Source organism: Rhincodon typus, chromosome 9 (assembly GCF_021869965.1).
Source record: "Rhincodon typus isolate 14 chromosome 9, sRhiTyp1.1, whole genome shotgun sequence".
Lineage (NCBI taxonomy): Eukaryota > Metazoa > Chordata > Chondrichthyes > Orectolobiformes > Rhincodontidae > Rhincodon > Rhincodon typus.
In genome coordinates this window covers 43,661,992-43,689,763 of record NC_063340.1, presented here as the reverse complement: position 1 = coordinate 43,689,763, position 27,772 = coordinate 43,661,992, and the positions used below count along the sequence as shown (strand labels likewise).

The 27,772-nt window shown below is 44.9% G+C and overlaps 1 protein-coding gene across 3 annotated transcripts in view; it reads left to right on the top strand.

Annotated features, from left to right (window-relative positions):
- LOC109916955 (echinoderm microtubule-associated protein-like 6) overlaps positions 1-27,772 on the top strand; it is a 252,063-nt gene that overhangs the window by 29,992 nt on the left and 194,299 nt on the right. For all 3 annotated transcript variants that reach the window (XR_007262962.1, XR_007262961.1, XM_048601482.1), the window contains exons 2-3: positions 9,143-9,295; positions 14,104-14,235. Coding sequence is in view for 1 of the 3 variants with exons in the window: in XM_048601482.1 (XP_048457439.1) it covers positions 9,143-9,295; positions 14,104-14,235 (285 nt within the window). In the remaining 2 variants the exon portion in view is untranslated. The remainder of the gene's footprint in view (positions 1-9,142; positions 9,296-14,103; positions 14,236-27,772) is intronic.

The following is a 27,772-nucleotide window of genomic DNA, read 5'->3' as shown; positions in this document are numbered from 1 at the left end:
AGGGTTCCCAAGCAGAATATGAGTTGCTGTTCCTGCAACCTTCGGGTGGCATCGTTGTGGCACTGCAGGAGGCCCAGGATGGACATGTTGTCTGAGGAATGGGAGGGGGAGTTGAAATGGTTCACGACTGGGAGGTGCAGTTGTTTATTGCGAACCGAGCATAGGTGTTCTGCAAAGCAGTCCCCGAGCCTCTGCTTGCTTTCCCCGATGTAGAGGAGGCCACAATGGATACAGTGGATGCAGTATACCACATTGACAGATGTGCAGGTGAACATCTGCTTGATGTGGAAAGTCTTCTTGGGGCCTGGGATGGGGGTGAGGGAGGAGGTGTGGGGGCAGGTGTAGCACTTCCTGCGGTTGCAGGGAAAAGTGCCGGGTGTGGAGCGGACAAGGGAGTCATGGAGAGAGTGGTCCCTCCGGAAAGCAGATAAGGGTGGGGAGGGAAAGATGTCTTTGGTGATGGGGTCGGATTGCAGATGACGGAAGTGTCAGAGGATGATGCGTTGGATCCGGAGGTTGATGGGGTGGTACGTGAGGACGAGGGGGATTCTTTTTTGGTTGTTATTGCGGGGACGGGGTGTGAGGGATGAGTTGCGGGAAATGTGGGAGACACGGTTGAGGGCGTTCTCGACCACTGAGGGGGGGAGGTTGCGGTCCTTGAAAAACGAGGACAACTGAGATGTACGGGAGTGGAATGCCTCATCCTGGGAGCAGATGTGGCGGAGGCGAAGGAATTGGGAATAGGGGATGGCATTTTTGCAGGAAGGTGGGTGGGAGGAGGTGTACTCTAGGTAGCTGTGGGAGTCGGTGGGCTTGAAATGGATATCGGTTTCTAGGTGGTTGCCCAAGATGGAGACAAAGAGGTCCAGGAAGGAGAGAGAGGTATTAGAGATGGTCCAGGTGAACTTAAGGTTGGGGTGGAAGGTGTTGGTGAAGTGGATGAACTGTTCGAGCTCCTCGTGGGAGCACGAGGCGGCGCCGATACAGTCATCAATGTAACGGAGGAAGAGGTGGGGTTTACGGCCATTGTAGGTACGGAAGAGGGATTGTTCCACGTAACCTACAAAGAGGCAGGTGTGTAGCTTGGGCCCATGCGGGTACCCATGGCTACCCGCTTTGTAGGAAGTGGGAGGAATTGAAAGAGAAGTTGTTGAGCGTGAGGACGAGTTCGGCTAAGCGGATGAGGGTGTCAGTGGAGGGGGACTGGTCGGGCCTGCGGGACAGGAAGAAGCGGAGGGCCTTTAGGCCATCTGTATGGGGAATGCAGGTGTATAGGGACTGGACGTCCATGGTAAAGATGAGGTGTTGGGGACCGGGGAATTGGAAGTTCTGGAGGAGGTGGAGGGCGTGGGTGGTGTCACAGACGTCGGTAGGGAGTTCCTGGACCAAGGGGTAGAAAATGGAGTCCAGATAGTTGGAGATAAGTTTGGTGGGGCAGGAGCAGGCGGAGACAATGGGTCGACCAGGGCATTCAGGTTTGTGGATTTTGGGAAGGAGATAGAAGCGGGCGATGCGGTGTTGGGGAACGATGAGGTTGGAGGCCGTGGGTGGGAGGTCACCTGAGGTGATGAGGTTGTGGATGGTTTGGGAGATGATGGTTTGGTGCTCGGGGGTGGGGTCATGATCAAGGGGGCGGTGGAGGAGGTGTCGGAGAGTTAGCGTCTGGCCTCGGCGATGTGGAGATCAGTGCGCCATACTACAACTGCGCCTCCCTTGAGAGGTGGTTTTATGGTGAGGTTGGAATTGGAGCGGAGGGAGCGGAGGGCTGCACGTTCTGCGGGGGAGAGGTTGGAGTGGGTGAGAGGGGTGGAGAGGTTGAGGCGATTGATGTCTCAACGGCAGTTGGAGATGAAGAGGTCAAGGGAGGGTAGGAGGCTTTGGGGTTGAAGGTTGCAGGAGCAGCAACTCATATTCTGCTTGGGAACCCTGCAGCCCAATGGTATCAATGTGGATTTCACAAGCTTCAAAATCTCCCCTCCCCCTACTGCATCCCAAAACCAGCCCAGCTCGTCCCCGTCTCCCTAACCTGTTCTCCCTCTCACCTATCCCTTCCTCCCACCTCAAGCCCCACCCCCATCTCCTACCTACTAACCTCATCCCGCCCCCTTGACCTGTCCATCCTCCGTGGACTGACCTATCCCTTCCTTAACTCCCCACCTACACTCACCTTTACTGGCTCCATCCCCGCCTCTTCGACCTGTCTGTTTCCTCTCCACCTATCTTCTCTATCCATCTTCTATCCGCCTCCCCCTGTCTCCCTATTTATTTCAGAACCCCCTTCCCCTCCCCCATTTCTGATGAAGGGTCTCGGCCTGAAACGTCAGCCTTTCTGCTCCTATGATGCTGCTTGGCCCGCTGTGTTCATCCAGCTCTGCACCTTGTTGTCTCGGATTCTCCAGCATCTGCAGTTCCTACTATCTCTGATTGCATTGTATTTATGCTTGACATCAGTTACATGACAAAGTCATCAGCCATAGTTACAGAGGGTAGTCCTTGTTCCGCGTAAACTTTGTAGACATATGGACCCTGAACTGTAGCAGTAACACAGGCACCTGACACATGCTGTCGGTACTTGATCAACTGCAACATGCCCACCTCTTTAACAGATGGCTGCTGACAAGCATGACAAACTGCCTGGCTTTGTGCCTTCGCTAAGCAGTAAGAAAAACATTTAAGCTTTGTCAGAGGCACAAACATGCAAAAAGGCAAGGCACAGTGAGGTGAGGCAGGGATGCTCTGAGCATCCAGGTTCATGCTAAGTGAGCAAGCAGTCCTGAGGTGCAACCTGGTCCAATCAATTCAAGGGTGCCTATCCCTGTGTGAAAAGTGCCTTTGCAGCAGCATTTCAATGAGAGGTGCCATCGCAATCCAAAGTGCAGTGTTATGGTGAAGCATACTTAAGTGGATTGGATATCTGCCATGATGGTGCACATAGATTTGCACACATTGGATGCTAGTGTTCATGAATGTGGTGTGCACTCAGCTGCTGTCCATGGGGCGTGCCTGAGATATTGGTGCCAATGTCCAAACTGGTGGTTGGGATGACAAAATGCTGAGCTAGACTCACAAAGTATCTGCTCTGACTTTTATACCTGGACTTCTCAGCATCTAGTTTCTATCCATCAGTCGCATAATAGAAATTTGCATATTAATAAGGTGAGATTTGGTGGTACCTTCAGTGATAATTAGCTATAATCCCTGTAAATTGGTCTCTTGTAGCTCATTAACCAGAATCTCATCTCAATGTCCAGAACTCCTAATGTTAAGAAAGGCTTTGCTGGCCATCTCATGTGATTCTCCCAGATTTCTAGACATATTCTACATCATTCAGGGCCTGGTAAGATTCTACCCAATATCGCTAATCCATCGTGGAATTGTCATCAACTTAATATAAGCCATACTCCACCATTATGTCACAGAAATCAATGGGAGCAGTAGATTGTTAACAGACATAATCAAAACAATGGAATGTAAGGCAGTGGAAATTGTAATTAAACTGTGAACAACTAAAACTGAGACAGAATGCAGCTCTTCAAGTGGTGAAGGTTATGCAGAGAAGAGCCATGCATCTGGTCCTTAGTGTTGGCAGAGCTGAGCTGTCTGGAAAATTTGGAGAAACCTGGACATTTTAGCTTGGAAGAAGTCATCTAGGAGATAGATAGAAGTATAGCAAATGGAATTGATAAGATGAATTCAAACTACTAATTAAACTAAATAACGAGTCCAGAACAAGAGATACAGGTTCATACAACTGAAAGGTTACTTTAGGAATGATACTGAGAATTGTATATATTGAGTATTGTATGGGTAAGGTTCCCTTTGGAGCAATAGAGGTAGAAATCATTCATTCGTGGAAACCAATTTAGTGGATGTGGGCAGTATGACTGTTCGCTTGAGGAAGCCAACCCACTTTTCAGAGCTGCACGTTCAGTCAGAGGGCTGGCAGTATGGCAGGCTTAGTAGGACCACCTGAGGGCCAAATAATTGTTTTGTGTTGTGACAGTTTCAGGCAGGCAGGGAGACTCTGGTGTTTAGAGGGTTGAGCCTTCCATTGGACAGTGTCAGAGATGCAGGGGTTATCTTTGCTAGGGAGGGCTCCCACAGCCTGGGAATCCACTGGGAAGCCATCGCAATTTGCCTAACGGGCCCTTCCCAATGCTAATAAAATCCTGACAAGGGTAGGAAGAGGCCATTAATGGATAATTAATTGATTCCCACCATTGAGAATATCCTATTGTCACAGGAAGTTGTCCATGTCACATACTGACAATTTCTACCACATTTTAAAAGGCTTCCCACCTTCCAATCAGAGAGCTGATTAAAATCTTTGCTACTTACTATTAACTCTACTTTTTAAAAGACATCAGATTATCTGGTCATAATAACAAAGCTGTTTGTGAGCACCAGAGTTTCCTGTGCACATATAAGTTGCCAGGTTTCTGTCTACAACAGTGACCACACTTTAAAAAGTAATTCATTTGCTACTTTGCATTCTACGACCTTCAGTGGTCACAAAGTGTGCCATGTAAATAAAAGCCGTTTTTGTCTGGTCATCAACTTTAGAGAATTGTAACAATAATGCCAAGGTGTTTTTTCTCATTTTGTGTAAGTGCCATGTGTAGTTTAGCCCCTGTTGGCCTTGCCTAATTGCATCATATTGTACTTATCTGAATTAAAGGGCATCTATCATAATTATGGGCAGATCATGTCTTACCTCTGCTCATAGATGTTCCTCCTCTTCTATTGTCCATATATTTGTCCAGATAACTTAATCTTAGGCTTCTAGGATATTACTCAGACCATTATAGCATCTGTTAGTTTCTTGATAGATGCTATAATGAGATCAATACCTTGACTGACCACTTTTCCTGCAAAATATTTTGTAACTCTATAAAGATACACTTCTTGTTGTGATAAATTTACTATTTAAAAAACTTATCCTTTACCCTCTTGTTCTACTGGGTGTAAATGAAAAGAATTTGTATGAAATAACTCCACAGAGGCCAGTATCCTGTCACCAAGTCACCCATTGTTTGCATGTGGAAAGTCCTTCAGACTGATCCAGCTCCCACAGAGCCAGCTCTCAGAGTGAACAGAACCTCTGACACTCTTGTTTATGTCTCTCAGCCAGAGCTCCCTGATTGGACCAGGTTAACAGCACCAATCAGGGAACTCATAATCTATGAGGTCCAGCTAGCCAACCTCATTACAATCACTGCATCCCTCCCCCTCTGAGTCCGAGGATATAAATTGGCTCTTTTTATCATACCTCCTCCTGAGGCATTTAGCACTGGGTCAGGTTCCTCCACCTCAGCCTCTGATAAGGGCGGCGTGTTCGCCTCTTTCGGTGGAGTGTCTCAAGAAATTCATACCCCTTTTCAGGCGACAAAAGCGTCAAGGCGGTGACATCTGCCGTGTCCACTTTGGATTCAGAGGTATCTTCAACACTTGATGGAGAGGGAGAACCCACAGATTCTGGAACAGTTAGAAAGGCAGTCGAGGAACAAGACATGTTTTGCTCCCACACTGTTTGCGAGTTTGCAGCTTTCACATGGTCCACATGCTTGTTCAGGACCTTTACAGTTACCTGCACTTAATACATCACTGGACCTGCCCTCATGTTGACCATGCCTCTTGCCCATGCAAGGCCATTCCTGCAGTTCCTGCATCAAACTTCATCCCCTGAAGTAAGCTGTCTCTCTTGCTTCGCAGTGTCTTGTGTCCAGCATTGGTATTCCTGATGCTGTTTCAGCCAGTATCTGGCAGCAACCTTTGCTCAGGACGATCACTTTTCTCCCCATAATAATATGCTGTCATCTATCGTGATCTGGTCTCTCCGGATCCAGTAAGGTTTCATTTCTGGTTGTGGTGACCCTTTGGTTTCCCCCATCACCACCAGCTGTATCAGTTTTGCCAGGACGGGATCTTTCTGCATCCAAAGTCTGATATTTTCAGCTGTGACTGGAAGTGTGTCCAGAAAATTTAAAACCATTACAGACTGTTCCAGTGGCAGTACCACCGATGGCGTATCCGTCAGTGGGAGGCGGGTCAATGCATCCGTGTTTGCTACATGGCCTCCCTAACTGTGTTCCAACTTGTAATTATATGCACTTGATATTAGAGTCCATCACTGAGTTTGGCCTGAAGCTACGGTTGGCACTGCCTTGTCTTCCTTAGAACTAGCAGGGGTTTAATGTCCGCTATTATTCCAAATTTACATCTGTAAAGGTATTGGTTAAACTTCCTGACTCCAAATATGACTCCAAACATTCCTTCTCTATCTGGGCATATTTATGCTCAGCAATTGCCAAAATCCTGGGTGCATATGCTATTGGGCATTCCTCTCCACTGGGCCACCTATGCTAATATCAGCTAATACTACCTCACTGCCATACAGGGCAGCATTGCATATCAATACTAGTTTTCACTTGGGACCATGGTGTGCCAGTACTTTAAAGGATGAAAGCTGTTTCTTCACTTCCCTGAGGGCTATGGCTTGGCTAACGACCATTCCAACCCTTTTTTCAAGAGTTGAGACAAAGGTGCCAGGATGGAGGCCAGGTTATGTGTTAACTTTCTATCATAATTCACCAACCCAAGACAAAATCTAAGATCTGGTACAGAATTGGAAGCTGGGGCACCTTTGATCACCCTCACTTTTATTTCTAACGGTGTAAACCTGTCTCGTCGGCTCTGCAGCCTAAGTAGGTCACTTGGGGTGCCCGGACCACACATTTTTCCTTTCTAAGACGTACGGACGCCTGGGTGAAACATCTAAGGACTATGTCCAAGTTCTCTTAAGAGCTCCTTATTGGTCTTCTCTGTCATTAGCGTGTGATTTAGATAAATGGCAGCTTTCTAAGATGCCCTCCATCATCTGCTGAAAAATTGCACGGGCTGACAATATCCCAAATGGTAGTCTTGTATATTGGTACAAACTCTTGTGGGTATTAATTGTAGCTTACTTCTGGGAATCCTCATATAACTGTAATTGTAAAAGTGTATGGTTCATGTCTAGCTTTGTGACTGACAGCTCCCCTGCCAGCTCTGCATATAAATCCTCTATGCAAGGCTTTGGATATTTATTCAGCTGCAAAAAGAAGTTTACCATTTTTTTGAAATCGCCACAAAGGCGATCTGACCTGTCAAGTTTCACAATCAGTACAACCAGTGCTGCCCATTCTGCAAACTGGACTGATTTGATGATTCCTTTGCTTTACAGCCTTTTGATTTCTGCCTCTACTTTTGCCCATAAGGCAAACTGCACTAGGTGGAGCTTGCAGAATCATGGAATTGCTTCCTGGCCAACATGCAATGTAGCCTTGACTCCTTTGATAGTCCCTAGACCTCCCTGAAAAACATGCATGTATTTAATTAGGACTTCACTCAGGCAACCATTTTCTAATTAAAAACTGTTGAGGCAACCTAGGTGAATCACTCTCAACCAATTTCGCGCCATCAAGCTTTTACGACAATCAGTGGTAACTGAACTAGCTGCTTCTCATAATAGGCCGGAACCGAAGTTGTACCCTTAATCTGTAAAGGTGCCCCGGTATAGGCTCTTAGTCTAGCCAAGGTCTTGTGTAAACTTAAGGGTTGGAGTCCAGAGCGAGTTTTGTTAAAGACTGGTTCTGCAATCACTGAAACGGCTGCACTAGTATCGGCCTCCATTAGAACTGGGTTACCATTTCAACAGACGTTTATTTTGATTGGTTCTAATTTAAATGTTGCTAAGCAATTTAACTGTTCCAAACCAGATATAGGTGGACTTTCCAGGGTGTGCACTCTCCTGGATACAGGCCTATGCGTTCTCAAACTCAATTTAGGTCTAGTGGGACTATTTTGCTGTCTCAAGTCTGCATAACAGCAGCAACTACAAGGGCTGACTCCCCCGTCCCCCACGCCCCCGATCCTGGAGAACATTGTGACATTGTAACCGTTTGGCTGAGAGTTGGCTACGTTTTGGGGTTTTGTGTGGGCTGAACTGAGTGAGGCTATGCAATTGCCTTCACTCAAGTGGTGTCCCCCAAGTTCGGTCAAACTTCAGTTCCATCTCGTGCAACTCGTATGCTCCACTTGCCACATTCTCCACTGATAAAACCAGTTGCAGTGCCTGTTTGAAGTCCAGTTGTGCTTCAGCCAGTAAGTACTTTTGTATGGTTATATCATTAATCCCACACACCAAATGGTCTCTCAGCATCTCATTAAAAGTTAAACAAAGTTATATGCTTCTGCTATTTATCTCAACCTAGTCAACAATCCTGATATGGATTCCCATGGTTCTCGAATTTGCTGAGTAAAATTGATAGCGTCTCGAATTGGAGGAGGCTCGGAGTTGCAATGTTGCTTAACTAAATCCGTCAACTCTTGAAAGGTTTCAGTATCTGGTGCCTCAGGGAAAGTTAGGTTCCTAAAAAATGGAAAACAGTGCCGGTACACAAGCTGCCGGGAGATTACTTGTTGCTTTTCATCTGCTTTTCATCTCCAATATCATTTGCCTAGAAAACATCATGATTTCTTTCCATGTGCTGGGCCCAGACTTCAACAGCAGAATTGAACTGGTCAAGCTTCCCAAGTAACAGCATGATGCCAGAAAGGTTTACCCCAACTCAAAGATGACTGTTGTGAATGGATTTCTTCAGGAGCATGCTTTTCTCTCATTGCCACTGAACTAACTCCACAGAAGCTGGTGTTCCACCACCAAGTCATTCTTTATTGACATCTGGAAAATCCTTGACACTGATCCAGCTTCCTCAGTGCCAGCTCTCAGTGTAAACAGAATCTCTGACTCTCAGGTTTATATATGTCAGCCAGGGTTCCCTGATTGGACCAGATTAACAGCTCCAATCGGAGAACTCATATTCTGTGAGGTCCACCTGGCTGACCTCATTACAATCACTACACTGTACTTTCATTATGACCATAAGGTGCTATGGAATTGAACAAAAATTGTAGGGAGGGAGGACAGAATCAATAAGATTACTTGCTCACTAAACCAATCTCTCTTTGTGAGAGGATAGAATAATTTTGTGTTTAAAAAAAAGTAACAAAATAAGACAAAAATAGCCCCAAAAGAAATGTTTTATTATTATTTGTTGGTTTGAAAATATTAAGTTCTGTCTGTTCTTATTCCTTCTTTTAGGTGGCAGATGTTGTGCTTTCTCACCAGATGGAAAATTCTTAGCCGTTGGGTTAAATGATGGGAGTTTTCATGTAGTCAATGCTGATACCCTGGAAGATATAGTATCTTTTCACCACAGGAAGGAAAATATATCAGATATAAAATTTTCACCAGGTAAAGCAGAAGTAAAGCAGCTTTTGCCTTTTTTTCCAGTTGTATCTGTCAAGTTTGAAAATAATGTCACTGTAGCATTTAGATGGAATTGGTAAAAATGGTCTGCCTATTCACACTTATATTGGGATCAAAGAGTTATAAAAATTCCCACTTCTGTAAACCTAACATCGGACAGAGTGCCCCAGATGTGCTAATTGTGTGGTGTTGGCAAAGCAAATGGGTAAAACATAAGACTGGGAACAGAAGTAGACTGATCTCATCTCAATTTCAACTCGACTCCTACCCGGTCTCCATAACCTCAACCCATTACTAAATAAAAATCAGTCTCCCCGTTAAATTTACTCAGTGCAGCATCTACCACTCTCTGGGTAGTGAATTCTACAGATTCACGACTCTTTGAGTGAAGTAATTTCTCCTCATGCCTGAGCAGACCTAGGTTAATTTATTAAGGTAAGCAACACCATGGGTTACCATCATTTAAGTAGGGTTCTTTAGCGGTATCAAAGAAGAACTTTGTATGAACCACTTAGAATGTTATTTGACATAAGTCTGCTTGTATTGCTGCACAAATTAGTTCTACCTCCACCCCCACAGTGTAATAAAGCTAAAAAGAAAGGTGAAATAAATGATCTGAGAAGGTGAGATTAAGAACTAAATTATTTTTTAAAGTTAGAAATGGAAATAATATTGATGCATTTTAGGAAATAATTATCTCAGTGTTCTCATGCTTGATGTTTCTCAAATGAGGAATCTCAAAAAAAGACAAGTGTATGATGCAGTTATAGGCTGCAAAGGAGACGTCGGGGAGTTCATCACCAGTTTCAGGTCTCACCTCTACATTAAATGACAACATCCCTACAAAATAAGAGCTATCTGTACAATGCTTGTGTTTCTGGGAGTTTGTTTGTAAATTTAATTTGTATTCCTGAGTGACGAAAGCGGATTTGAACATTCAGTCCTAAATGATATATCACCCCATTTTAAGAAATTGGGATTTTCACTCCTTTCTTGGCGAAGAAGTCTTCATTTGCTATCCATTGTTATGACTAGACTCCAACAAGGTGAGGTAGGATGAACTGACTCCCCTTCTTTAGTCACCCTCGCTCTTTGCTGATTGCAACAAGGTTAATTTGAAAAGGATCCATCCTTTGTGAAGGTGTTGCTCCTAGAACAAATGAACTTACATTTGAAAAAGGAATCAATTTAGCCAGGCATCCTTGAATTAACAAAAAGAGCAATTTTATTAATTAATAAATGTGAGAAGAATTAGGGACACAACACATATATACATAGATTTAGAAATAAGAGGTGAATACAAAAATAATAAGTTTTAAAAAATGTTATACGAATCATTCTCTGAAATGTTCACAAAGAGCAGATCATTGAACATCGTGCTGCTGCAGTGGAGGTTAGCAAGAGTATTGATGTTGATCACTGAACGGTAAGTTTCACTATCCTTAGTTTTGTAGCCTGGTTGAGATTCTGTAGTTCTGTTTCCTTTTGACCATGATTGAATTCCAGCATTCAGGGTGAGAGACAGGCCCATTGGTATCTTTCCTTTTTAACTGGTTTGTGGCACTCTGAGCCAGAGAGAGGCTTTAGCTGCAACACAAGTATAACCAGGGCATAGTTCTTCACAGCACACTAATGCTCAAAACCAGGCTGGTTCAGTCTCACTAGTACACTCTATTGGAGTAGAAACTGGCTTCTAAACCCCTGTCCTGCGTATTCTCCAAGGGTGAAATATAGAATGTGTCTGCAGTATTCGATGTAATCCATAGTGGGTGGCTTTCTGTTGAACAGGGAGTCATCAACCCCTCGTTACTCTTTTGAGTCACAAGTACTCCCAGTCTGTCTGAAATTTCTTTAACACTTTAGGTGTTACATTCCATCAATATCTCAGCCACTTAGTTCATATCCATAGCTATTTTTGGCTATATCAGTCCTCTTTTAAAAACAACATTTTTGAATGACAAGTTAAAGATGTTCTCAGTACTTCAGGAACCTGACCTGTGACCATAACAACATAAACAATCCATCTCCACTCTGGCAAGAAAATGTTATACTTCAATTGTTAATCTTATATTGTTCTTTCAAAAAGAGAAATGACAATATTATAAATTAATGACCAATTAGCAGTTCCCTTTCTAAATCTAGAAGGCCACAAGAAGGCCACAATAGCAAGGTTAAACAAATTGAGGCGATATAAATTAATTGTTCTTTTTCTCAGAGGAGACTGGAAGCAAAGGGGTTGCAACAAGTTATCCATGTCTGCCCTTCGAATAAACATTAATGTAAAGTTACTGATTCAATTTAGTAATCCTCTTGCTGTCTTAATAATAATCCAGCCCTGTTTTCATGTCAGGACTCAATATACCCCCAAATATGATGCACCTCTTACTAATTGTGACACCCCTTGGCTCTTTTATCTGCATTGTTAAAAAAAACAATTCTTTCTTGTCATTTTTGTGAACTACACTCATGCACTCTTCATTTGACTGGGTGTTCCCACACAATGGGCAGAATCTTCTGTTCTTGCTGGTGACAAATTTAGAAGCAGGAAGGATATTTAATTAGGTGCAGTAGTTTCATACATGAAACCCACACACTTGAAACTTGGAAAGATACAGCAAGACAATTCATTAGGCTATATTGGTGAATAACCCTCCAAAAAATTCAGCACAACCCCCAGAAATCCACCATCTTCATGACTCTATCAGAATTAAGGTTTGGGCAGAAAAGCTGTTGGTCAACTGCCATGTTTTGCTACCAAATAAAATACTTAAGTGACCAATTAAGGACCACTTAAGAGCTTTAATTCTGCTGCCACCAGGATTAAACCAGCTGCAAGCAGGCCTGTTACTGTGCAAAATACACAATAGGTCAAACTGTGAAGACTGATTGTCACCTGAGATGGTGAGGGGCGGTGGATTACTTTGGTAAAGGGCAATCCATACTTGACTGAGGGTTTGGATATCAAGAAAGGGATACCAACTGAAAGCCATGCTCTACCATTGCTTATAACACCAGGGGATTGTGCTGAGATAACACAGTGTGGAGCTGGAGAAACACAGCAGGCCAGGCAGCATCAGAGGAACAGGAAAGCTCCTGGTGCTGCCTGGCCTGCCATGTTCCTCCAGCTCCACACTGTGTTATCTCTGACTCCAGCATCGGCAGTTCTTACTATATCTAGGGGATGTACTGAGTTTTTTGGAGGGTTATTCACCACATAGCCTAGTGAATTGTCTTGCTTTACCTTCCCAAACTCTTCTCATTAATTACCTACCGTGCCTCTATGATATCTCTCGCCTCCGATTTCCATCCACCTTAGCGTGCAATGTTCCTGGAACAATTCACCACTCAGCAGACAGATGCAAAAAGACCTGCCTTACTTGCTAACATGCAGCTTTGGAAGGCCACTATGCACCTGGACAAGAGTTGGCAATGCAGCATTGCCCCTCACTGGCAGCACATTAGTACAGCAACTATGAAGCCACGCTACCTACCACACATAGACAGCATGACTGACACACCCTCGCATATACAACCTCTCTCACCCTAGTTGCTGTATAACTACCACACCACACAATTTACTTGTCACCAGGTACCCCCAGAGCCTCCATGTTCCCTTTTACTTTGCAGCACCCCAATATCAATTTCTATCCATTCACTACATTTGCCTGCAACTGTTTGCCCTGATCCCCAAACCCCACTTATACCTGGACGACGCCCATCCTGCTCTTTTACGCTCTTCTGTTTGGAAACAATACTGATAAACATAGGCAGTAACTCCTCTCCCATAACTTACAATGCCCTCTGATGCTGGTCCTTATTTTCCCATTCACCTTATGTTCCAGTCGCGCCCACCATAACTGTCTTTATTCACACTTCTACAAATAAGTCTGCTTTCACGCCCCAAGCCTCGGCTGGATGGAAAAGCTGGCATTGTGCTGTCTGAATTTACAAATCCGTCTACCAGTGCTATTTTTAAACATCCGTGAGGGTATGTAGGAGAATTGTAGGATTCTGCCCTCTGATTTTCAATTGTGGCTCAGTGAGAATGACTCTTTTCCTTCAATGTCACAAATTTAACATCTGGGAAATTAAACGTAAAAATTGATATCTGGGCATGATACAAATCCATTTTTTGTACTTTCTAAGTAGTTCATTTATATATTCCTCAGCTTCTTTTCTGTAGATTAACATCATTGCATACATCATTCTTGAATATGAAAGGTGTCAAACAAATATGTTCCAGTTTAGCTATGTAGGAGCATGGCAGTTTAGAAGATGCTGATCACATCCTGTTCTATCATGAATGTGACAATGTAAAGGGATTATGCATTGAGAAAAATTGATGATGGATTACATTTAAGTTTTAAAGGGAACATTGGTGGCACTAAGGTCACTAGGAAGAATAGCCTGAAGTTCCTAATTTATAGGGAAGCACCTTGCTTTATTCTACTCCCTTGACTGAGAGAAAAAACTCACCTTTTAAGGGAAGAGGTACATCTATATCATTGTTAGTTGTTGAAATTATGGTTATTTATGAGGACCACCTTTCCCTTAGAATTTTATTGATTGCCTTAAAAAATTGAAGAGGAATTCTTCAGCCTTTGATGGCCTGTTTGAGGATTGCATCATTAGGTGTTAGATCATTAGTAGGCATGGTAGTGCTGTGATGGGATAAGTGGGAGTGATGTCGTTTTTCCACTAACCTTTGTGATTCGTCCTATGCTACTCTATTATAAAGTGACTTAGAGCATGAATATGTTGCTGATTATTAATAACATTTATTATGCTCCTAGATGCAGGGAAATACTTGGCAGTAGCTTCGCATGATAATTTTGTGGACATCTACAATGTGCTTTCAAGTAAAAGAGTTGGAATATGTAAAGGGGCTTCTAGTTACATTACTCATGTAGACTGGGATGTAAGAGGTAAGAAGTTATTCTTCAAGTCTTTTCAATATTTTCTATAAATCTTTTTAGAAATCAAAAATATATTGCAAAATCAAAACTTTAAAGAAGTGCTCAAAAAAGTTATTTTGTTAAATTGGCTAGGGTATGTCAGTTACTAATATAAAAAGTCACTAATTTTAAAATATATATGCTTTTAAAATGTAAAGTAGAAATAGTATTTAGCAAAAAAAGTATATTGTTTTTAAAACGCTTTATTTTACTTAAATACGAAACTTAACATATCTAGACTACTGTTTCGTTTTTAAGCATTGGATCTCTCCAAAGATCTGATCTAGATGAATATTTATGACAGGGTGAGTACAGTTCATTACCATTAGTGAGATATAATTTTCATATAGTTTAATGAGCCTTCCCTGGTGCAATGGTTTGCATTCCATATGAACAAAAAGCTCCAATCCTGCAGTTTTCTTTTCCTGCAGAAATTATGTACTTTACAACTCAAAATCCTAAATCACTCAGACCTATTGGGAAGCAAAATTTGATAGCTACAGAAACAGACATCAGCTGCATGATGTATAATTAATTCATTGTTTCCAAAGCAGATAACCTGATAACATCACCATGCCTGTTAATTTTAATGATTGTAGCACACATTCCAACACTAGAGTGACTTCATGCCTCAGCAGGGAGACCAAGTTTATACAAGTCTACCAGCACTTAGGGTTAGCCTGCATTATTTAGAATCAACCTGCACCTCTTAAAAAATAAGTACATTTAGACTAAAACTATTGTTGATTCTGACAAGAAAGAGAGATTGACCTGTAAGAACAACGACTAGTGTTGCAACAGGGAAGACAGTGTGCTCTAAGATTCTCAGATCCTGTATTATAGGGCTTGGTACACAAGATGGTCAGAAGGATCCCCCATCCACTGGAAGCCATCCACGCAAAGTAGTATGACTGGAGTACTGTTGTAGGTAATACCACTAGTCAAGTCCAAGGACTAGAAGCAATACTACCAATAGTTGAATGTTTTCACAGTTGACAAAGTCAGTGAATGCATCTTCACATGCCGTTGCCTGGCTGATGACATAAGAGTCTCACACTGCTAATTCACCATCCCCTCTACTTTCACCCACCAACATTCTCTATTCAGCATGACTCATGCCTAACATTCTTAGCTACACCTCACTCTCACACACTTAACACTGCTGCAACCTTTCCATCAACATCTTGCAGCTTACAGATACTGTTCAACCATGACAGCCACATGACCCAAATGAATTGCACCATACCTGCTGATACAGTTCAGTCTCTCTTTCAAGACAAGGTGTCACATAACTGGAGATGGCAATATCTGCTCAACAAAGGAAAGCTGCACCTGCATGACCTCACCATTATTGGAGCAGCCATGATTGTAGCTGATGTATTAAAGATGATGGTATGCACATACCTAGTCAATGTTCTGATATTTAATGCTCTGTCATCTCAATCTTTCTGATTTGCAAACTGCAAATGGTCTACGCATAGATACCTTGGGCTAAGCTTTCATTTCCAAATGCTGAATGAACCCAAGCAGGAGGACATAATATCAGACTGCTGCGACCACATTAAAAATTTCTCCTCCAACTTACTTCTCTGCCATTTTCATTGATTTGGGAATTGTATTGGCTTGTAGGCCAACACCCACTTGAAGTGACTTAGATTCACTATTCGTATGCCTACTCTAATAACAAGTTTCACTGCCTTTGGTATTTTCATGTAAATTGGTGGATTCCTGAAGGCTATGGGAACCACACCAGGCAAGTCGGCTGTCAACTTTGGAGGAAGCCTGCTGTGAAGTCACTTTAAAAGCTCTTGTCAACTTCAGTAGTCATACTGGAATGGTTTATGGTGATTCAAATATTTTTTCAATGTACTGAATTGATTTTCACATTAACTTCATGTCCTGACATCTGCAATGCCTTTGAAATAATCTTTCAGTAATTGTGGTATAGAACAAATGGGCCATATAGTAACACTGATAAGCCTTTGAAATGCTCATGATTGTTTGAAAAAATTAATCAGCATTCACTTTGAAGAAACTTTTAATCTTGTCCAAATAAACAATCACATTGCAAAATGACTTTGAAAAAACAAGTTGTTATAAGATAATAAATCTGCCACTCAAACAAAGCTAATGGATTTTCCATCATAGAAATATTTATTCTCATCCAAATAAACACACACATGGTGAAAAACATGTCAAAGAAAGATCAAAATTACAAGGGAATTAACTACTTTGCAACTGAGTAAATCTTTACTAGCTAAGGCTATTAGTCATTCTTGAAGCTTAGGCTAGCACTCATAATGAGGCCATCTTGCAAATGAGTTATCTTGATTAACTGTTCAAAACAAGATTAAAATCTCCTTCAATGAAAATTTCATTGACTTTGAATGACAGCTTTATTATTTTGTATTAGCTTGATCTTTCTTTGTGGTGCTTTTTCACTGCTTTGATTTGGATAAAATTAAAGGTTTGTTCAAAGAGAATGTTGAATATCTGATAACTGTTCTTTAAATTCATGAGTGTTTTACAAATACAAATAAATATGTAGCTCATTGATTCTGTATAGACAGGATATAGGGTTACTGGCTATGGAGGATGCATCAGAAGAAAAATGGGAGACATAAAGAGTTTTGGAGGAACTTGCGAGATAAGGGAGTGTAGAGAAAGGTTTTGAGGGTGAGATGTGAGGGCTAGAGGGCCGAAAAATCATGAATTGAACTTCGCTAATGTTCCAGTCAACAAAGCAGGCCTTCTAATTTTGGCATCTGCCTGCCTCTGTTACCACCTTTGGCCTGCATCAGAAGGTGGGAGCCATAACTCGAATTCACTCACAATATCTGTTTTTGTTTTCCGTATTCGTTTTTCAAGGACCGCAACTTCCCCCCTCTCAGTGGTCGAGAACGCCCTCGACCGTGTCTCCCGCAACTCATCCCTCAACCCCTCCCTGCAAAAACAACCAAAACAGAATCCCCCTCGTCCTCACGTACCACCCCACCAACCTCCGGATCCAACGCATCATCCTCCGACACTTCCGCCATCTGCAATCCGACCCCACCACCAAAGACATTTTTCCCTCCCCACCCTTATCTGTTTTCTGGAGGGATCACTCTCTCCAGGACTCCCTTGTCCGCTCCACACTCCCCTCCAGCCCCACCACACCTGGCACTTTTCCCTGCAACCGCAGGAAGTGCTACACCTGCCCCTACACCTCCTCCCTCACCTCCATCCCAGGCCCCAAGAAGACTTTCCACATCAAGCAGATCCACACCTGCACATCTGCTAATGTGGTACACTGTATCCGCTGTTCCCGTTGTGGCCTCCTCTACATCAGGGAAACCAAGCGGAGGCTTGGGGACCGCTTAGCGGAACACCTACGCTCGGTTCGCACTAAACAACTGCACTTCCCAGTCGCAAACCATTTCAACTCCCCCTCCCATTCCTCAGATGACATGTCCATCCTGGGCCTCCTGCAGTGCCACAACGATGCCACCTGAAGGTTGCAGGAACAGCAACTCATATTCCGCTTGGGAACCCTGCAGCCCAATTGTGCACTTCACAAGCTTCAAAATCTCCCCTTCCCCTACCGCATCCCCAAACCAGCCCAGCTCGTCCCGGCCTCCCTAACCTGTCCTTCCTCCCACCTATTCCCTCCTCCCACCTCAAGCCCCACCTCCATCTCCTAGCCACTAACCTCATCCCGCCCCCTTGACCTGTCCGTCCTCCGTGGACTGACCTATCCCCTCCCTCACTCCCCACCTTCACTCACCTTTACTGGCTCCATCCCCGCCTCTTTGACCTGTCTGTCTTCTCTCCACCTATCTTCTCTATCCATCTTCTATCCGCCTCCGCCTCTCTCCCTATTTATTTCAGAACCCCCTTCCCCTCCCCCATTTCTGAAGAAGGGTCTAGGCCCGAAACGTCAACTTTCCTGCTCCTCTGATGCTGCTCGGCCTGCTGTGTTCATCCAGCTCTACACCTTGTTATCTCAGATTCTCCAGCATCTTCAGTTCCTACTATCTCTGAAACAATTTTAATCCCACTGCGAAGCCTCTTCTAAGGATGCCTACCTTGAAGAAGTTATCCTCCTCCCTCTGAAAAGACCTCAGTGGATCTCTCTCCCACTGCAACTCTCTCATAATCTCTTCGGCCCTGAAACTGCTCGACCACATCCTGAAGCAAACCAGGTACTACAGCCACGTTACCTTTCTTAGTACCTGCCTATGGAACCGGATCATCCCCAGTGGACTACAGTCCACATTTAGGCCTTCCCAATTTGGCCCCAACCGCGACAATGTCTACATTTAGAACATTGAGATCCTTCAAAAACGTTTCTCCCTGCGCCTCCTGAAACACACATTCGCAGCAATGCGCCAGTATCTCCTGGCACTACACTCAAGCCTACCCCAGCTCAGAGCCTCCCTCTCCCAGACCTGCAAAGGACCTCTCCTGTTTTTTATTCTTCATGGGATCCACAACCTGAACTCACAATTCTACTCAGCTTTATTGGACACTAAAAACCGTAAGTACAGTAAACTTACTGGTGCCTGCCACCCAAAACGGGCTTCCTCCAACCCCCAAATCCCCAACCCTACCCAGGACTTTCCCCACAATGTGCCCGCCGCCATTGGCCATGTGGCCACTTTTGGAGCACCCACAGATGACATCACATCCGCCGCCGGCGGGTACACCACGTCCGGGACAGCGAACACCATGGACACCGCTGCTGATGCCACCGCCTCCATTTCCGAGGCCAACACCACAGACACTGAGGACGCACCTGCCGACACTGGGGCTGCCGCCGCCTACCCCGCTCCGCCCACCGCCGACGCAACTCCGCCCACCGCCGATGCCGATGCAACTCCGCTCACCGCCAACGCCGACGTCACTCCGTCCACCCTTGCCGACATCGCTCCACCCACCGCTGACGCCGACGTCACTCCACCCACCGCCTCCACAGCCAGCAGCTCCAGAGGAGACAATAGCACCCAGCCCTGTCGAGTCTTCACCATCCCCCCAGACCTCCCCCTTACTGAGAACGAATGGTCAGTCCTCAGTAAAGGGCTCACTTTTGTCCCCCTCCATCCACACATCAACGAAACCCGCTCACGCTTGGACATTGAACAGTTTTTTCGCCGCCTCCACCTCCGTGCTTACTTCTTTAACCATGAGCCTAACCCTCCCCCTACTGACCCCTTCTCCCGCCTCCAACACAGCCCCTCCTCCTGGACACCACCCCAAGGCCTCCTACCCTCCCTCGACCTCTTCATCTCCAACTGCCGTTGTGACATCAATTGCCTCAACCTCTCCACCCCTCTCACCCAACTCCAACCTCTCCCCCGCAGAACGTGCAGCCCTCCACTCCAATCCCAACCTCACCATAAAACCCGCGGACAAGGGTGGCACAGTTGTAGTATGGCGCACTGACCTCTACATCGCCGAGGCCAGGCGCCAACTCTCCGACTCCTCCTCCTACCGGCCCATTGATTATGACCCCACCCCCGACCACCAAACCATCATCTCCCAAACCATCCACAACCTCATCACCTCAGGTGACCTCCCACCCACAGCCTTCAACCTCATTGATCCCCAACCCCGCACCGCCCGCTTCTATCTCCTTCCCAAAATCCACAAACCTGAATGCCCTGGTCGACCCATTGTCTCCGCCTGCTCCTGCCCCACCGAACTTACCTCCACCTATCTCGACTCCATTTTCTCCCCATTGGTCCAGGAACTCCCTACCTACGTCCGTGACACCACCCACGCCTTCCACCTCCTCCAAAACTTCAAATTCCCTGGTCCCCAACACCTCATCTTTACCCTGGACATCCAGTCCCTATACACCTGCATTCCCCATACAGATAGCCTAAAGGCCCTCCGCTTCTTCCTGTCCCGCAGGCCCGACCAGTCCCCCTCCACTGACATCCTCATCCGCTTAGCCGAACTCATCCTCACCCTCAACAACTTCTCTTTCAATTCCTCCCACTTCCTACAGACAAAGGGGGTGGCCATGGGTACCCGCATGGGCCCAAGCTATGCCTGCCTCTTTGTAGGTTACGTGGAACAATCCCTCTTCCGTACCTACACTGGCCCTAAACCCCACCTCTTCCTCCGTTACATTGATGACTGTATTGGCGCCGCTTCGTGCTCCCACGAGGAGCTCGAACAGTTCATCCACTTCACCAACACCTTCCACCCCAACCTTAAGTTCACCTGGACCATCTCTAATACCTCTCTCCCCTTCCTGGACCTCTCTGTCTCCATCTCGGGCAACCACCTGGAAACCGATATCCATTTCAAGCCCACCAACTCCCACAGCTACCTACAATACACCTCCTCCCACCCATCTTCCTGCAAAAATGCCATCCCCTATTCCCAAATCCTTCGCCTCCACCGCATCTGCTCCCAGGATGAGGCATTCCACTCCTGAACATCTCAGATGTCCTCATTTTTCAATGACCGCAACTTCCCCCGCTCAATGGTCGAGAACATGCTCGACCGTGTCTCCCGCATTTCCTGCAATTCGTCCCTCACACCCCCTCCCCGCAATAACAACCAAAACAGAATCCCCCTCGTCCTCATGTACCACCCCACCAACCTCCGGATCCAACGCATCATCCTCCGACACTTCCGCCATCTGCAATCCGACTCCACCACCAAAGACATTTTTTCTTCCCCACCCTTATATGCTTTCAGGAGGGACCACTCTCTCCGGGACTCCCTTGTCCGCTCCACACTCCCCTCCAGCCCCACCACACCTGGCACCTTTCCCTGCAACCGCAGGAAGTGCTACACCTGCTCCCATACCTCCTCCCTCACCCCCATCCCAGGCCCCAAGAAGACTTTCCACATCAAGCAGATCCATACCTGCACATCTGCTAATGTGGTATACTGCATCCGCTGTTCCCGTTGTGGCCTCCTCTCCATCGGGGAAACCAAGCGGAGGCTTGGGGACCGCTTAGCGGAACACCTACGCTTGGTTCGCACTAAACAACTGCACCTCCCAGTCACAAACCATTTCAACTCCCCCTCCCATTCCTCAGACAACATGTCCATCCTGGGCCTCCTGCAGTGCCACAACGATGCCACCCGAAGGTTGCAGGAACAGCAACTCATATTCCGCTTGGGAACCCTGCAGCCCCATGGTATCAATGTGGACTTCACAAGCTTCAAAATCTCCCCGCCCCCTACCGCATCCCAAAACCAGCCCAGCTTTCTCCGCCTCCCTAACCTGTCCTTCCTCCCACCGACCCTCTCCTCCCACCTCAAGCCCCACCTCCATCTCCTAGCTACTAACCTCATCCCGCCCCCTTGACCTGTCCGTCCTCCGTGGACTGACCTATCCCCTCCCTAACTCCCCACCTACACTCACCTTTACTGGCTCCATTCTCGCCTCTTTGACCTGTCTGTCTTCTCTCCACCTATCTTCTCCTCTATCCATCTTCTATCCGCCTCCCCCTCTCTCCCTATTTATTTCAGAACCCCCTTCCCCTCCCCCATTTCTGAAGAAGGGTCTAGGCCCGAAACATCAGCTTTTCTGCTCCTCTGATGCTGCTTGCCCTGCTGTGTTCATCAGCTCTACACCTTGTTTTCTCTACTGTGTGAGTAGGTTGATCTGTAGAAACTGGGACTATGATGTTGGGAAATGGCCTGACACGCGGTTCTTGAACTGAAGACAAAAAGCCACCTCCTTGTTTATTCTCAATGCCACACATCCTTTTTCTTTTTTTTCATTGTTCATTCTCAGGTTGTGAGCATTGTTGACTGTGTCAAATTGAGAAACAAGCAGTGGGCTCCCTTTTTGAGCTACTGTTGTTCATTTATATATACACTATAGTGGTATTACAAAGGGATTTCTAGGATTTTGACTTAGCTACAGTGAAGGAATGATATTATGGTTCCAAGTCAGGATGATGCTTAGATTGAAGGGGAACCTGCAAACTGTGATGGTCCCATGCATCTGCTTTACTTATCCTTTTAGGTGCCGTTGAAAGAGGTTTGCTAGGTTACAACAATGCCTGTGTGTCTTTCTGCTTTCGAATAGCTAAGAATTGCAAATTGGGCAGAGAGTTGTGAAAGAAAAAGAGCTTAAAAAGGATTAGAAACACCATTCTTCACACTCATACCCACCAACTCAAATGCTCAACACTGCATTCTCTAGAGGATAGATTAGAGGCAAGATTTGCATGAGGTGAACTATCAGGTATCATATATGATTTCTGCATTGGAGGACTCAAAGATGGACTTGGTGAAGGCATACAGAATGTTAATGCAGTTAATGGGTGTACATATCAATATGCTTAAGGCATTAGGTTTTCTAATCTTTGAGTGCTCCAGTGCAGAAATTATATGTGATATCTGATGGATCATCTCATGCAAATCTTGCCTCTAATCTATTCTCTGGAGAAATCCAACAGTCAAGAAGCATGGAGATGTCAGAGAATCTTTTGGGCATTTTGAAGCAAGTGGCAACTTCAGAAGGATCTGTGTATTATCAATTCTGAGATGTGAATGTGGCTGCTTTGGCTGGCATTTGTTATTGCCCTGCAAGTTGGGTGACTTGGGCAATTAGAGTTAACCATGTTAGTATAAAACTGGAGTCACATACAAACTAGATTCAGTATGGTGGCAGGTTTTCTTTCATAATGGACATTATTATGATATATTATGATTATAAGGGTGGGTTGAAATGCTGAGAATGATATACGTCCTGCCTTCTGGAACTGTCAGACAATCTGATGGGCTGGCAGCTCCAACAACAGATCCATCTTGACCTCCACCATTGGTCCTCAGCATCACAGATACTAGTCTTCAGCCAATTTCATTCACTCCATTTGTTATGAAGAAATGGTTGGAGGCAGTGGATACTGCAAAGGCCAGAGGCCCTGGCAACATTCCAGCAATGGTACTGAAGACTTGTGCTCCAGAACTTGCGGCTCCCCTAGCTAAGCTCTTCCAGTACAGTTACAACATTGGCATCTACCTGACAATGTGGAAAATTGCCCAGGTATGTCCTATATACAAAATGCAAGACAAATCCAACCTATCCAGTTACCACCCCTTCAGTCTACACTTGATCGCCAATACAGTGATGGAAGGTATCATCAATGGTACTATCAAGCAGCATCTGTTCAGCAATAACCTGCTCAGTGGAGTCCAGTTTGGGTTCCACCAGGGTTACTCAGCTCTTGACTTTATTACAGCCTTGGTTCAAACATGAACAAAAAAGCTGAATTCCAGAGGTGAGGTGAGAGTGGCAGCCCTTGACATCAAGGCCGCATTTGACTAAGTATGACACTGAGGAACCCTAGCAAAACTGGAATCATCGGGTATCGTGGGCAAACTCGCCGCTTATTGTAGTCATACCTGGCAAATAGGAAGACGGTTGTGGTTGTTGGAGGTCAGGCATCTCAGCGCTAGAACATCTCTGCAGGAGTTTCTCAAGGTACTATCCTAAGCCCAACAATTTTCAGCTGCTTCATCAATGACCTTTCGTCCACCATAAGGTTGAAATGGGGACGTTTGTGATAATTACACAATGTTCAGCACCATTTGCAACTCGTCAGATACTGAAGCAGTCCATGTTCAATTACAATGAGATCTAGATAATATTCAGGCTTGGGCTGACAAGTGGAAGTAACATTCACACCGCACAAATGCAAGAGGAATGACCATCTTCACTAAGAGATCTAACCATGCCCCTTGACATTCACTGGTGTAACCATCAATGAATTGCCCACTATCAGCATCCTTGGGATTACCATTGACCAGAATCTCAACTGGACTCGCTACATAAACATTGGTTACAAAAGCAGGTTAGAGACTAAGAATACCACAGTAAGTAACTCATCTGACTCCCCAAAGCCTGTCTATCATCTACAGGGCATAAGTCAGGAGTGTGATGGAATATTCCCCACTTCCTGGGTGGGTGCAGCACCAAAAACGTTCAAGGATCTTGACACTACTGAGGACAAAGTAGCCCGCTTGACACATTCACAAGCATCCACTCACTCCACCAATGAATATGTACAATATACAATGCAGAAATTCATCAAAGATCCTTAGACTGCTCCTTCCAAACTCATAACAATCTAGAAGGACAAGGGCAGTAGATATGGGAAAATCACCACCTGCAAGTTCTCCTTCAAGTTACACACTCTTCTGACTTGGAAATATACCACCTTACTCTGGATCAGGAATTGAAATGCCCCCCTAATGGCTTTGTGGGTCAACCGACAGCACATGGACTGCAGCAGTTCAAGAAGACAGCTCACCACCACCTTCATGAGAGCAGTTATGGGCAGGCAAGCTACACTGGCCATCCAGTGATGCATATGTGCCATGAGTGAATTAAAAAACAATCCCAGCAACACCAGAGTTTTGTCGTAGGCACTGCCAGGATTGAAGACAGGCTCATGATCTGATGGATCCTGAATTGAGGTAAATGAGGTGTATTGGGTAGGGAGGGTTTTGCCATCTTGGACAAGGGGAGGCGTGAGGTGATAGGCTTTTAAGTTAGGCAGGTAGGAAGGAGACAGTGACTGTATTATCAGGAGGTGCTCCCAATGGACGAGAAGCACCCTCTGAAGATAGTACACTACTTTCCTCCCTTCACTTTTAAAAACTTATCAAAACAACAGTCTGCTCAGTCCCTCTTGCATGTCCATGCCAACCATTTTATGCTGCAGCAGGGTAATATTGGATAAATTGATCTTTTATTAAGTATTAGTGTTAACAAGCTTTATTGACTATTAATTATTTATTTAAATATAGTGAGTGTACTTCCAGTCACTACCCCATTTTCTGCAGATGATTTCATGGATAGGAGGGTAGATGGTTGGCTGGGCATTGGACTTTTTTTTATGACAACCCCTCCTTTACCTGCCACCATCAAAAACATACCCAGTGGGGGCATGTAATATCCAGCCCCAGCTTTTCATTTCCATGTTTCTGGAAAATGAATCAAATTCTCATTTTCTCCATTATTAGTCCACTAATGTAAAAGCCTAGTCACCATTGCATTAAGATTTAAGAATATATGTAGGGATGGTAGAAAAGGCAGTGAATAGATTGTGGGCAGTTGGCCTGCAAAGGAACTTCAGGGTCTTCAGGTCAGTGCTTAGGGACGTAAAACACTCCTTGATAAAGCAGCTTGTGTGGCTTCATCCTTTGCCACATCTCCTTCTTCCTGCTTTTTCTCTCTGACTACTGATCTGTCATTAAAAAAAATGTCACCACCTCATTTACTCAATGAAGATTGCCCCTTCTGAAGCCTTTCAATGGAGTCCTGTTGCCCGAGTATGTTCTCTGTGGGTCCGTGACAACTGCCCATTGCTACACAAAATTTTGCCCCATGACCAAAAAGTATTTTCTTAGGATGTGGTGTACATGGGTAGATCAGCAGAACATTCATGATTTGAAGTGTTAAAAGCCATTAAGGATTCTGCTTCACCATTGTTCCTAGTTGGATATTCCATATCCTAACAATGCATTGAGGAGAAATAACATTGTTTTTAATCCTTTGTTCTTTTTGTGATTTCCTCAAACTTGTGTCTCCTCATTGATATTGACTCTTAAACTTTATTAGTGGGAATGGATTTTTTGTATCTTTGGGTCACCTCATAACAACATCTCAGTGTTCCATTAGGCTCTGATTCCTTTGGAAAATCTGCAGACCATCACAACTCCACACTTCTGTACCTTTCTATTCCTTTAGTAAAGACCATTATGACATAATCTTGGCCATAATACTGAAATAAAAGACAGCATAAACAATCATTCTATTCAGTATTATTCAATAACATTTCCAACAACGCATACAATATTAATCTGTTCCCATTGTGTCTGTGTTTCATGTGACTTTGCTCGGCCCAGTATTCCATTCTTCTGTTTTATGTATCTTTGGTCAGGTCTGAAATGCTTTCTATGTCATTCGCCAAGGTATTCTTGTGTGTTGAATGTTGTCACAAGGTTTGTTGCATGCACTCTCATTAGCAATCAGCATTATCTGTTTCTTTTAAATCCTTCTGCATTACTGCAGTTATAAACTTATTCCTTAATATGACCTCATTACTGTAAGACTTTTAGGAATACACTAGCCTGTGGTCTGTCTCTTACTTGTTCCTACTTTGCTGTGTCCAGGTCTTCATGGCATTAATGAGTCAGGAAGTATTACCCTTTTCAGACCCATCTACAACATCTCCTATCGAGTCTCGTTGCCTTCATGCTATTATTGCTATAAATTTGTTATGCAGTTAAATTTACCACTACCTTATCTGTGTAGACATTTACTTGCACTTTCCCCAGTCATCTGGTTTACTCTGGATAGCAATAACCTAAGGCAGTTATTGGGTGCTAATAACATATAACACAATAATTTTCTTATTAAACTAAAGTACACTCCAAAAATCTTACCCACACAATACTTAAAATCAAAAGTGAACCCTTTTATATGTACTTGTCCGATGATCAGACCAGAGTAGGTGATTAGCTTGCACCATCTCAACTTCCAGCCATTGATCAGAGGACCACTTCCTCAAGCTAATTGACTTGTGAGGCAAGGGTCTTTTTATACTCTTTCCATACAAAGAAACCATGCTTCCAAATCTTGACACTATCAAGTCTCCAGCAAACGATCAATTTAACCATGAGCAAACATTATGTGTGTATCATAGAAAACACAATGTGGAGCTGGAGGAACACAGCAGGTTAGGCAGCATCAGAGGAGCAGGAAAGTTGATGTTTCGGGTTGGGATCCTTCATCAGAAATGGGGAGGTGGAAGGGAGCTCAGAAATAAATAGAGAGAGGAGGGGTACAGCTAGGGAAGGTAGGTGGGATGGTGATAGGTGAGTGCAGGTAGGGAGTGGTGGGGATTGGTCAGTGAGGTGGGAGGGGCGGATAGGTAGGAGAGAAGATGGGCAGGTTTTGTCAGGTCAAGGAGGCGGGGATGAGAGGGAGGGTTGGACAAGGGATGAGCCCGGGAATGGGGAAGTTTTAAAACTGATGAAATCCATGTTTAGGCCATTGGGCTGTAGACTCCCGAGGCGCAATATGAGATGATGCTCCTCCAGTTTGCGGGTGGCGTCATTGTGACACTGGAGAAGGCCCAGAATGGACATCTCACCCAGGGAGTTGGAGGGGGAGTTAACATGGTTCGCAGTGGGAAGGTGTTATCGTTTGTCATGAACAGAGCGCAGATGCTCTACAAAATGGTCTCCAAGCCTCCGCTTGGTCTCATTGATGTAGAGGAGGCCACATTCGGGAGCAGCGGATGGAGTAGATCAAGTTGACGGATATGCAGGTGAACCCCTGTCTAATATGGAAAGTTTGTTTTGTGCCTTGAATGGAGGTGAGGAGGGAAGTGTAGGGGCAGGTGTAGCTCTTCCTGTGGTTGCAGGGAAACGTGCCGGGGATGGTGGGGTTAGTGGGGAGTGTGGAGCAGACGAGGGAGTTGCGGACAGAGCGGTCCCTATGAAGAGCAGATGGGGTGGGAAGGGAAATATATCTTTG